The sequence below is a fragment of the Neomonachus schauinslandi genome, chromosome 1, assembly GCF_002201575.2.
Source record: "Neomonachus schauinslandi chromosome 1, ASM220157v2, whole genome shotgun sequence".
NCBI classification, from domain to species: Eukaryota; Metazoa; Chordata; class Mammalia; order Carnivora; family Phocidae; genus Neomonachus; species Neomonachus schauinslandi.
Window position 1 is genome coordinate 24,904,615 of NC_058403.1, and position 13,134 is coordinate 24,917,748.

At 36.2% G+C, this 13,134-nt stretch overlaps 1 protein-coding gene across 1 annotated transcript in view; it reads left to right on the forward strand.

Moving 5' to 3' along the window:
- TMPRSS15 (transmembrane serine protease 15) overlaps positions 1 to 13,134 on the forward strand; it is a 113,328-nt gene that overhangs the window by 70,350 nt on the left and 29,844 nt on the right. Inside the window, exons 18-19 of the mRNA XM_021679286.1 lie at positions 3,734 to 3,844; positions 5,386 to 5,518. Coding sequence (XP_021534961.1) covers positions 3,734 to 3,844; positions 5,386 to 5,518 — 244 coding nt within the window. The remainder of the gene's footprint in view (positions 1 to 3,733; positions 3,845 to 5,385; positions 5,519 to 13,134) is intronic.

Consider the following 13,134-nt stretch of genomic DNA (forward strand, 5'->3'; position numbering starts at 1 on the left):
ATAAATAAAATCTTTAAAAAAATGTGTTTTTTTAAAAAAAGATATTATTCATTAGCATTCAATATATTCATGTTGGTGTACCAAATACATTTCTTTTTTTTTACCTGGCTCTCAGAATACACCTAAGACATAATAGTATTTATTCCCATTGGACAGTCAAAGAAACTAAGGCTCAGAAAGAGTAATTTATTTGCTCAAGGTTGAAAATAAACATAAAGAAAATGACTAAATTGCAGCTCAAACTAAGGTCGTAAGATTCCAGAGCTTATGTTTTAGCCACATTCAAATACAAACAAGCATATTTTATCTCATAATTCGTAGAATCAATTTCTGTTTTGTAAATCAGTAGAGTTGCCATTAGCCAATTGTCCAATTTAAAAAATGTATTTCTTTGAAATCATACTTTTTAAAGGTTGCTTTATATTATGTCAACTCTGTTACTAGGGTTCATACTGATCTTTGAGGCATATTGCTCATTTAACATAAATTAATTCACTTAATGTTTAACAGATACTACTGATTTCCCACTTTATGCCAGGCATGTAAAGATGAAGAAACAAGGCGTATGGATATTTCAGTTAGTAAACTGTATATTCAGTTTAAAGAATGGACTCAACAAGAGTGTAAACAGAAAAAGCTTTCTTTTTCTCCACCTACTTTATTTCAAATCTCTCTTTGGCCCCTGGATATTTTGGGCAGATCTCTTCACTCTCCCAATTTTGTTAGGTATTAAATTTTCTTAACTGGGTAATTAAGACTCACTTCTAACTATTAAGATGTACTGTCAAATACCTCATCAAAACTTTAATATCATCTAGTTCAAAGTTTCTTTTATCTCCCAGTTCTGGGTACAAAACTTAGCCTGACAACTTAAGGTAGAGGAGAGTAGAAATACTGCCTTTGACTCATTTTCCACTTTCTTTTCCTTCCATCTTCCTATAGCTGTAGTGTCCGAGGAGAGGCAAACAGGAAAATTCTATCACCACTGTATTTTTCTTTTGGCTAATAGTGGCTCCTGGCCAAGTGCTAGCTCTTTTGTAGAACAGAACTGTGGGTTATTTGGAGCATTCTTCTCCCGCCCCCATCCCAGGACTACTGCACTGTTGGCATGAGTGGTACTCTTCCTAGACAATCTCCTATAGCCCTACTCAGCTCCTAATCCACCCCTCACCCCAATTTCTATCTCTCCACTTTGTGTTGGAGTCAGCTGTCACTCAATTATCCAGTGTCCATTGGTCAAAGGAAAGTCATGCACTTTTCCCACATGGAGAAAATGCAGGTTGTTTCCACTGCCATCCTCTCTCCCGGCCCCTAACTACCATCAAGGGAAGTTCCAGCCTAACTTCCGACTTTGAATTCATTACACATGAAGTGAACATAAATCTTTATTTGTACAGCTATCTGCCCATAAACTAAGAAACTAAAGTCACCACTTCCTGTGAAGTTATTCACTATACTTCAGTTTAGTCTGATATTTTCAAAAAGCTGATCATGAAATCAATTTATTTGGTTTGACTAGCATTTCTTATTATGGAATGGAATAAAATAAAATAGAACAAAATTCAGAATAGAACAGAACAGAATATGAGGCTCCTGGGTGGCTCAGTCGTTAAGCATCTGCCTTCGGCTCAGGTCACGATCCCAGAGTCCTGGGATTGAGCCCCGCATCTGGCTCCCTGCTCAGTGGGAAGCCTGCTTCTCCCTCTCCCACTCCCCCTGCTTGTGTTCCCTCTCTTGCTGTGTAACTCTCTGTCAAATAAATAAATAAAATCTTTAAAAAAAAAAGAATAAAACAGAATAAGCATGTTTAATTTATTTACACACACATACACATACCCCCCACACACACACACAGACACACACACGAGTTGAAAAAAAATCTGAAAGCTCCTGCATTAATCCCATGGAAGCACCAGCCCTTGAGATTCTTTGGTGTAAAAAAAAAAATTCAGGTGGGGCGTGGTTGATGACCCTCCTCCTTTAAGGCAACTCAATATGAATTGTTGTCTTGGAGTTTCCTTCACTTGGTGTGCTGGATGGCACCATCTTCCCCTCTCTCACTTGAAAACACTCTTCCTCAAGGTCATTACACAGACTTTCTTTAGAAAAAAACTCTTATCCTCTTTATATATATATATATCTGGAAATAGGTGATGAGTATTGATTGTTGCTAGACCAATTTTGATATTTTTTTTAGTAAGTGTAGTATGGCTACATTTAGTACCTCTTTTTAGAGTGTAAGAGTATTGATCAGTACTCTCAGATTTGGGGCTACAACCTAGATTTAAAACAACAGGAATGATTCCTTTCAAGTGCCATTACATATGATCATGCTAAATTGAGAAAGTCCATATGGAGATTAGTACAGTTCAGTTTTGAAACCACTTTAACATGAATTGTGCCTCCTTGAAAACAATATAATAGTTTATGAGTAATATCCATAATAGCTTTCAAAATATAGGTTTCCCTCTTCCTTATTTTTATCAAGGGCTTTTGTTTCCCCATTATGATCATTCATGCATCATGTAGGGGAAGAAACATCAAGCCTCTACGTACCCAACCACTATCTCCCTTCTCAGGGAAGCCAAATCCCGTGTGGCCCTCAACCCAGATCCTAATACTGCCATGTAGCTATCCCTCCCAAGCTACAGTTAGAAATAAAAAATAGGGGCGCCTGGGTGGCTCAGTCGGTTAAGCGACTGCCTTCGGCTCAGGTCATGATCCTGGAGTCCCGGGATCGAGTCCCGCATCAGGCTCCCTGCTCGGCAGGGAGTCTGCTTCTCCCTCTGCCCTCTTCCCTCTCATGCTCTCTCTCATTCTCTCTCTCAAATAAATAAATAAAATCTTTAAAAAGAAAAAAATAAATAAAAAATAAATAAATAAATAAACATGTTGAGGGAACAAACCCCTCTGTCCCTGCATAAAACCCTATAAGATCAAACTGTTCCAGGAAACAGCAGTATCCACTTTCCTCAAACAATGAATATTTCCAGTAGGCCCATTTTTGCATGACTCAAATTCTAGAAACCACCAACTACCTCCAGAACCACTCAGTTCCTTCCTTGTTCAGTCTCTTCATTTTCCTTCTGTTTCTTCATATGCCAATCACATTCCCTTGACTCTAACCCTGATTTACTTGTTTGGAGCTCCATCTTTAAGCTCCTAACAAATTACTGCTAATGTAGAGTTTCCATTTCTTTGTAACTACTTTTCCTACCTGACCCATGCTTTACATGATCTCACTGTTTACAGCCTGGTCCAACTTTGGTCCTGCCAAAAGACAACTTCCACATTCCTCTATAGTATAAGTTTTGGTGTATCATTTGGGTGGTGAAATCAATAGATCTTTTTATGCTTGTGTAACATTCCAATGGTTGTTGCTTGTATGTTCATTTGGGGTGGTGGAGTTTATTGAAGAAACTAACAGAGTTTGTGAGGGAGGGGTGTATCCCAAACCTCTTGGCCATCTCTTAGAACTGCTCTGTGCTCTGCTGCAAAGAAGATGCCTAAGGGTTTATCCACGCTTTTCTCAAGCCACATCTCTGGCATTGACATGACTATTGCAGAGGTATCCTGAGCAACTAAGTGTGTATAGTCTTACTTGATATTAAATCTAGCTCAACCATGCACTGGGGTAAAAGGCTCATGTGTAAAGAGGCAGAAATGGGATGGATACTACAGGATCATCTATTTGTCACCTCTTCACCCTATACATAATATTCTCTCTTCATAGAGCCCTGCAAAGAAGACCATTTTCAGTGTAAGAATGGAGAGTGTGTCCCACTGGTGAATCTCTGTGATGGTCTTCTACACTGTAAGGATGGCTCAGATGAAGCACATTGCGGTATGTTCTATTTTTAGGAAAACCCTTTTGTCGCGTTAGCCTCTACATTTGGATTCTCCAAATGTAAAAGAAAGATTAGGAATGTGTTTATCAGGTCGTGTTTTGGTGATTTTGGGTATGATCATCCCCCAGTGATTTCAACACTTCCAACGCCATTCCGGTTAGGAGCAAAGTCAACATGCAGACCCCTGTTTTATTTGTCTATTTAAATGTAAATTTAGTAACTTTAAGTCTAGGACAACCCATATTCACATAGAAACCATAAAATACCAGAGAGAGACAATGGCCTGCACCAGGCCCTCTAGCACCGCCCTTAATGACTATGATGCTCTGCCCATTGTCTGCATATGAAGACACCCTCATGTTTACTTAGAACTATGTTAGACTTGCCCTTTTGTATTCTTGGTTCTTCAATACCTACTCCTGCTTTGTTGAGTCCTCAGCCTAGCCCACTTCCAGATCTCTATAACATAATGAGCAATGGCTACTTTTTCTATGTCTTGCTTTTATTTCTAAGCAAATATTAAATGCTACTTAGTATGTGCTATAACTGAGCACTGTAAAATAATCTTATCATAATAAGAATTAGCTCTTTTTAGCCATGAGAAACCTGAGGCTTGGCGAAGTTAAATGGCTGCCAAAGATCCCACACCTGGTAAGGGCTAGAGTTGCCTTTTCAACTTAAGTCTGTCTAATTCTAAAGTCAGTGCTCTTACTTTGCTCAGAATAGGGAAAAAAATGTAAACAATAACATTAACTTACAGAATTACAGTATGGTGTTTGTGGTGAAACTATCATTGCTGATGTTTCACCTGTTTGATAAACTCACTTAGCTTGGCCCGGTCCCTACCTGGCCATTCACAGCGTTTATAACTGTATCCAACGTGCTTGTAAAATGGCAGGGAAGAAGATGGAAACCAAACAGCAAAAGAACAAGGCCAAAGAAAATAGTTTCTAGAGAAGGAAGTAGGGGGGAAAAAGTGCTTAAAGTTGTTTCTGAACTTGAATTTTCCTTCTTTTAGAGATTAAGCTTGTAAGACATGCTCCTCACAAATAACTTTATTTTCTGTTTATATGCTGTACTGATATGCAATAAACTTCCATATCTCTGCCTTTTCCATTTTTATAGATATACAAAAGAGTAATGTTAAGTCTACCAAATTTGTATTTTTCCAACTTAGGCCTTCTCATACTCTTAAGAAAAATTACGATCAATCTCTAAACTCTAAATGTTAAGAACATTACACATGTACTTTACTATTTTTTTTTGAGAGAGTGAGAGAGAGAGAGAGAGAGAGAACATGGAAGGGGGAGGGGCACAGTGAAGGGGAGAGAAAGAATCTTAAGCAGGCTCCACCCCAGCGCAGAGCCTGGTGGGGTTCGATCTCAGGAGCCTGAGATCATGACCTGAGTTGAAATCAAGAGTCGGATGCTTAACCATCTGAGCCACCCAGGCACCCCAACACATGTAGTTTAGAGCCCATTATTTACTTTTAACAACTTAGGTCAAAATGACCCTGTGTGTGATCGAATCTCTTTAGTGCGTCTTTTCAACGGCACAATGAACAACAATGGTTTGGTGCAGTTCAGAATCCTGAGCATATGGTATATAGCTTGTGCTGACAACTGGACCACCCAGATTTCAAATGATGTCTGTCAGCTGCTGGGACTAGGGTAAGTAATTCTACTCAGCTCTGTTTTAAGAGATTCTCAAACTATTTTATTGGTATCAAACTGGGTTTATTAAGACATTTAATATTTATGGAAGTTATGAATTTAGAAAATACACATGAGCAAAAGGAAGAAAATAAAAATCTTGATTAACACCTCAAAAACAACCACTGTTAATAACCTTCTTATAAATATGATATAAACTAAGTATATAGAAATACTGTATTATAAAATCATACAAAATATCATATTATGCTGTTTTATAGTCTACTTACACATGAGCATTTCTCATGTCATTAAATATTTTCTATAAATTATCAAAGAAAATGAAATATTCTTTGTTATGCTATATCACAATATATATATAACTAATCACAAGGGTCCTTAGAGAACAGAACATGCTTTTGCTGTATCTTTGCAACATTTCCACAATAATTCCTTTGGAAAATCTGTAGCAATATAATTACTGTGAGAAAGGGTATGCAAAATTTCAAGATTTTTTTGAAGAAGCATAATGAAAGTGATAATTCCACATTAATGATGCACCTAAAATTTATTATAGTTCCAGTCTGTCATAATATATTACATCAAATATACAAGTTCACCATCTTCATTTTTTACCTTCCCATCAATCTCAAAAGTAATGAAGTTTAAAATAGAAGGGAAGAGTAGTAATAATCTGCTTCTTTTAAGTTGTATAGTCAACTCTAATTCAGCATTCTGACCCTTTGGTATTCATGATTTGGGAGATTTAACCATATTAGATCATGGATGGTTATTTTACCATGTATAGCACTATATTATTTACTAGTTTATCTTGTCATATTAAACCATAAAGTCCGTAAATATAGGAACTATGCCTATTTTATCCATTACTGCATTGCTAACATTCAGACTTATCATTGTCTCAAAATATAGGTATTAAATAAACATTTGCTAAAGAAATAAATTATTCATTACATATAAATATATGTGCATATAAAATAGAAATATCTAGCTATCTAAATGCCCAAAGTTGTTCAACTATAAATCATTATCATTTTCCTTCTGTCCTGATGGGGACTGATTTTCTAATCCATTCTAAAAATTTTATATAAAGTGAAAAAGTCAACATCCACACATAACCTCAGCATTTGGCAATTATCTCAACTGTTCCTAGTTCATCAAAATCAAAGGTAATTGATTGCTTTCTTTATAAGGGGCCCTTCTTTTTAGCTGATTAATAATCATATAGTCTTCATGCTATACCCAAATTTTCAGAATTTATTTCAAAATGTTTATTTTTTTAACCAAAGACATATTTTCCACTAGAAATAACATCAATGCAGTGATTAGGTCTTGATGTAATCTATAATGGCCATTTAATTTCTAGTAGACTGGGAGAGTTACATTGTATATTAATGCCAATCTAGTACCTAACCACCGCATATAGGTATTTCACCATTGGAAAATGTGTTGAGGTCCCATTCAGAGTGTCAGAAATGCCCCATAATTTCTTGCAATTTGAATTGAGAGTTTTCAATTCCCATTACTTCCTAAAATGCTGTTCATTCAGAATGTGAACTCCCCAGCTTTAAGTCTCATTTGAGCGATGTCAACCTCATCAGGAAAACAAATTCCTATAAAGAGCAAAAGGAGGATGTGAGTTTTATCATCCATTATGTAAATAATCCTAACTGAGGATTATTAATCAGAGACTTCCTGCACTTTATATATATATATATTATTGTTTTTATAATACATTATAGCTTGTATTCTAACAAAAATTCTTTCAATATGGGAAACTTTGAGACATAAAGAGGCTTGGAGGAAGGTAAGCTGTAGAGGGAATAATGTTTTTTGATGAAGGGTCAACAAAACATTGAAACTGACAGTTGTTTATTCTCACTTCAAGTAAAGCACTGGGTAAGTGGCAATGTTTCCAGATTCCTACTTTAATGTTGATTTTAGTTCAATAGTAAGTCCATACAGGTGAGGCCCTAGGAAGTCACTTGCTTTCACTACCGAACTTGGTAATTCTTAGGAATTGTTTTATAGACTCACGAATTTAGGAAAGAGTAAGCTAAAGAGATTGGTAACTTGACCTTGTTTCCACAAGTGATGAATCCAAATGCCTGGATGACGGAACTTGTGTTCCAATTCACCATCTATCCAAGCATCATTATATGGTTATAGACACAGGAGGTTTTTCATTCTGGTTGTGAATCTTAACTAAATAGTTTCCTGGAAGATATATGGGGTCAAAATGAATCATTTACAAAGAACTAAATATCAGTATCTTCATTGACAGAAGTTTTTAAACTTTGAATGAAAGATGTTGGGGATTCCTACAATTGCATGAGAGAATGTATTACAAAGGAAACATATATCTTTATTACTTTTTAACAGTTGCTAATATAAATGTATTATTTTGGATTACTCCTGGATCAGAAATTTAAGCATTAGCAAAGATATCGTGTCTGTTCCATGGATGAGTAAAACATGGTTTTTGCTTTAAATATGGTGGGGACAGACACATAAAAATATAATGACGATGTAACATGATAAATACAATGTGCTAGAAGAGAACCGCTCACTTTGGGCATGTCAGGGAAGGCGTTCTAGAAAACAGGTTGAGCTGAGTGGATGACAGGCAACCCCACACAACTGGGTACTATCCATTTACATGTTTCCCCAGCCAGATTTTACTCTCTAGTTCACCGACCTCATTTCCTATGAATCACAGTCCTTCCATCAGGAGACAGGGACAAAGAACTAGATTTTTTAGTGTGTATCAAGCAAATAGTACATCCCACTGCCTTAGATACAATATTTTTGATGAAGGTCAGGCACTTGCATTCTTCAGAAATGAGTCAAGTAATCTCTGCAAAGACTTTAATCTTTGGGCCTGCACTTATTAAATAGTCTCCATAGTGCTCTAGTAATTGAAAGAAAGTTATAGCTTTAATGAGAATGTGTCTAGACTGGCGCATGGTAACTGAAAGAAAACTTAGTGAGTTTAAAATGATGTGTTTGGTACAGTGGAAAGTAATTTAGGAGTCAATTTATTAAAAAGGCACTGTAGTCTCTCAAGATTATTTATGCAGATAGGTTACAAAATGCAATTCCCCAAAGATTCTAGTAAATCATGTGAGGCAGATTTCATCAGCCTTCCCTCTTTTAAATGAAACATTTTCATTCCCTGCCATTTATAGCATGCATAAGTAAAAAAGTACTTTAAATAACACTTTCATGTCTCTGATCAAAGTATGAAAGGAAATATTTTACACCAATGCAAGGATAAATGTTAAAGAAACTTAGGGTAGTGATTTTTAAGACATTTCCTAGGAAAGCACACTACCTCGTTACTAACCCAATAAATGAACTATGTGGTTGATTTGCCTTGCTAAGCCATTAAAAACTAGAAGTCATCAGGTCTCTATAGCTTCACAGAATTTAGGAAATACTAATGTCTTAAAAATAGAGTTGGTTATACATACCCCTATAAGGCTACTTATGAGGAGCTGCTGTTAATTTTTAAATTCTAGGGGCACCTGGGTGGCTCAGTCGTTAAGCGTCTGCCTTTGGCTCAGGTCATGATCCTGGGATCGAGCCCCATATCGGGCTCCCTGCTCCACAGGGAGCCTGCTTCTCCCTCTCCCACTCTCCCTGCTTGTGTTCCCTGTCTCGCTGTCTCTCTCTCTGTCAAATAAATAAATAAAAATATTTAAAAAAAAAAAAAAGGGGGGGGCGCCTGGGTGGCTCAGTCGTTAAGCGTCTGCCTTCGGCTCAGGTCATGATCCCGGGTTCCTGGGATCGAGCCCCAAATTAGGCTCCCTGCTCCGCCGGAAGCCTGCTTCTCCCTCTCCCACTCTCCCTGCTTGTGTTCCCTCTCTCACTGGGTCTCTCTCTGTCAAAAAAATAAATAAAATCTAAAAAAAAATTTAAATTCTATAATAGTCCTATGCAAGATACCTTCAGTTCAAATGTCAGAAGCCTCAGGTTGAGCCTCTCATTCTCAAATCCAAAGTAAGAAATGGAATTACTTCAAGTTCTTCCATTTTAGAGGTGTTTTGAAGTTGCTGGGGAGTGGGGGGTAAAATGTTGTTTTTATAAGCCTTCCAAATAAACAGAGCATCAATGATTTAATATCCTCTATAGGCACCAGCACAAATTTGTATCCACAGTTTAACACTGGGTCCTGGAAAACTGAAAATAGAACTTGTGTTTCATAGTAGTTTTAAAAATTGGTAGACAAAAAGTATTCCTGTTCTTGTCCATACTTCCTGTCATTGTCCCCAGATTTTCAACTATGTGGGAAAAGCCTTAACACAAAATAACAGCAAAGATACAGGAATCAGCAGAAAAAATTTAATTACTAACTTCTACTTTAAATGATTTATTTTTGTATTTGCTAACTTCACAAAGGAATAATTAAATACTATTTTCTGTTATTTTTAATTTTTAATTTGAAAGTTTAGCACCAAAGGAAATTTTTATCGTATTCTTAGCTACTTTCCTAGGGTGAGAAGGGGCAGGGGCAGCTTGTGGGCAAGATAGTGAAAAATTTTTATTTTACTTGGTTTAATTGACCAAGCAAAAAAGTTCATCATTTACCTGATATACAAACTATAACTCTGATATCTTCCTATTTTAAAATTAGAAGTGAATTAACCAAAAATAAGTAAGGAGAAAATAATTACAGCAAAGCATAGTAATTTTATAACTTTCTTAGATTCATATTTAGTAAGTTTATTACTTACCAGATTATGAAAAGCACAGTGGTTAGGAAATTCCGTCTTCTATGGGCAAGGGAGTGAAAGCAAGTGTACCACAGACTTGTAATCCAAGAGTTGGATCAGCAGCCCCCAAACCTGGTTATAGTTAGAATCACCTGGTCTTTTACCCAGACATTTGGATTCAGTGTGGTCAATGGTTTTTGACGTTTGATTTTTAGGTCCAAACTAGCAGCATCTGCAAGCCTGGAATGCATGTACAGAAATGCAAATTCTGGAGCTCCCCCTGAGACCTACTCATGGGCAAGTCTAGAGTAAGGTTGGCAAACTGTGTTTGAACGAGCCCTTCAGGTGATTCTGATGCTAAAGTTTGAGAACCGCAATCTAGGGCAGGCTTTCTTAACCATCTTTTGCATGTCATGGACCCCTTTGGCAGTCTGCTGAAACTTACCAACCTCTCCTTAGATTTGTATATTTAAAAGTAAAAAATAAAATACACGTAATTACAAAGGAAATTAACTTCCTTAAAAAATAACTATCAAGGGGCACCTGATGGCCCAATTGGTTAAGCATCAGACTCTTGATTTCAGCTGAGGGTCCTGAGATCAAGCCCAGCAAGGGACTCCCCACAGGGGCTCTGTGCTGGGTGTGGAGCCTGCTTGAGATTCTCTCTCTCTTTCTCTCTCTCTCTCTCTGCCTCCCCACTGGTAGGCACTCTCTCTCTCTCTAAAAAATTTTTTTTCTTTATAAAAGTAAAAAAATAACTAGGAAAACATTGTAAAGATGATATGGTAATATGTATTTATTTAGGTATTGGATAAGATATGTTGGTGGTTCTAATGATTACTATAAGACAAAAATGAGCATAAATGATATTTTTAGATGTATGCACCAATTGCAATATTTGTTTTGATGACAAAATTATAAGTGTTGCTATCAGTGTTGTGGTTAGTCACCCACATTTGTATAAGAAAGACTAAATTTCAGTGGAAGGTTAGTAAAAGTTAATATGCAATTATTTCTTATCTAATTACAAACACCTTACTTATTATCACCGACAACAAGTAGCTTCACAGACCCCAGACCTTGGCTAGTGTGGGCCCTAGAGATCTTGAGTCTTTGCAGAGCCCCAGGTGATTTTGGTGGGGTAATCTTGTCATCTCAAAGGAACCCATGAAATTTTGTGTACGTGTTTTAGTAGAAAACAGAGAACTTGTACAAAACATCTCTAAAGTCTGGCAATTTGATTTCATCTGGTATCAAAAACAAAATAAAGTGAAATGAAACAGAACATCAAACTTTTTTTTTTTTTTAACTGCAACCAGCTTGAGGACCATCTCTGACAATCCATGGGACTCCTTAGTTTGTCTTTCTGACACCAGTCTATTTTAACTTCTCTATAAAAAAAACTTTTCTTGCCCAGTAGATCAAAACAAAAGTAGAGAGTTTAAAGAAACCTCTGTAAGAATGACATCATTAAAAGGGGGGGAAAAAAATTTTGTTCCTTGGTTTTCACCAACCACAGCTTGGTATTATTGCTTTCTCTGAAAAACTCATTCCTGATTTCTCCCACTAAGTATTTGAAAACAATTTATTGGGAATTAAGGGACTCTTTTATATGAGATGTCATATTTATATTGATACAATTCAGGGAGAATTCTCATTGTCTTTAATTCTTATTTTGACTTCTACTCTAATGGGTATTTTGTAACCCCAGAGAGATTTATGTGGCAAGGAAATTGCTGAGACTATAGTCATACATATAAAGGGTTAAGAAAATATCTCTTATGTTTGGCACAACTCTGAATCATCTACCAATAAGTTTTCTACAACATATAGCTATTTAGTCTATAAAAGTCTGATACAGACTTTTTTTTTTTTACTCAAGGACTTTTTTTTACTCAATCCATTACATACAAGCCAATATCCTGTATCATTTCTTTAGATCCTGGTTTGTTTTGGGGTTTTTTTGTTTTGTTTTGTTTTGTTTTGTTTTATTCAAATTCAAGTTAATTAACATATAGTGCAGACAGCCACATGCAGAAGAATGAAGTTGGACCACTTTCTTCCACCATACACAAAAATAAATTCAAAATGGATGAAAGACCTAAATGTGAGACAAGAATCCATCAAAATCCTAGAGGAGAACATAGGCAGCAACTTCTTTGACCTTGGTCGCAGTAACTTCTTGCTAGACACATCGCCCAAGGCAAGGGAAACAAAAGCAAAAATGAAGATTGGAACGTCATCAAGATAAAATCTTTTGCACAGCAAAGGAAACAGTCAACAAAACTAAAAGACAACCTGCAGAATGGGAGAAGGTATTTGTGAATGACGTATCAGATAAAGGGTTAGTCTTGTTAGATCCTGTTATTTATGGGGAAGCTTCTATATTCTAAAACAGAAATAGTTGAGAACAGGAGAAAACTTTTGCCCTTTGAAATGAATAACAAAATTTTCTTGTTCATTTTATTTCCCTTCTAAAAATTATTTCCAACTCCTCAACCTGTAAATAATGCCTTATATTCTATGAGACCAAGGGCCATTTTGAGTAAAACTGATAAAGTCTAATGGAACAATATACCAATATATCTTCTGTCCCTTTCTTTAAATTTTCCTTCTTCCTCTTTCCCTTGTTTTCATTCTTCCTTATTTTTTGCTTCCTTCCTCCCTTTCCTATTCCCTTCCTTCTTTTCTCATTTCCTTCCATCTTCTTCTTTATACCCTTATCTTTCAAAAGAAACTGAGGTGATTTATAACAAAGGGTATGTTCAGTAAGATTAATAGAATAGTAGCTGAAAAAAAAGGTCTGAAGAAATAAAAAGGCAAATCTATAAAACATACAGGGTCAGCACAATTACTAATATTTGTATCTGAGATCCCTGGAAACCTGTACAAAAAGGA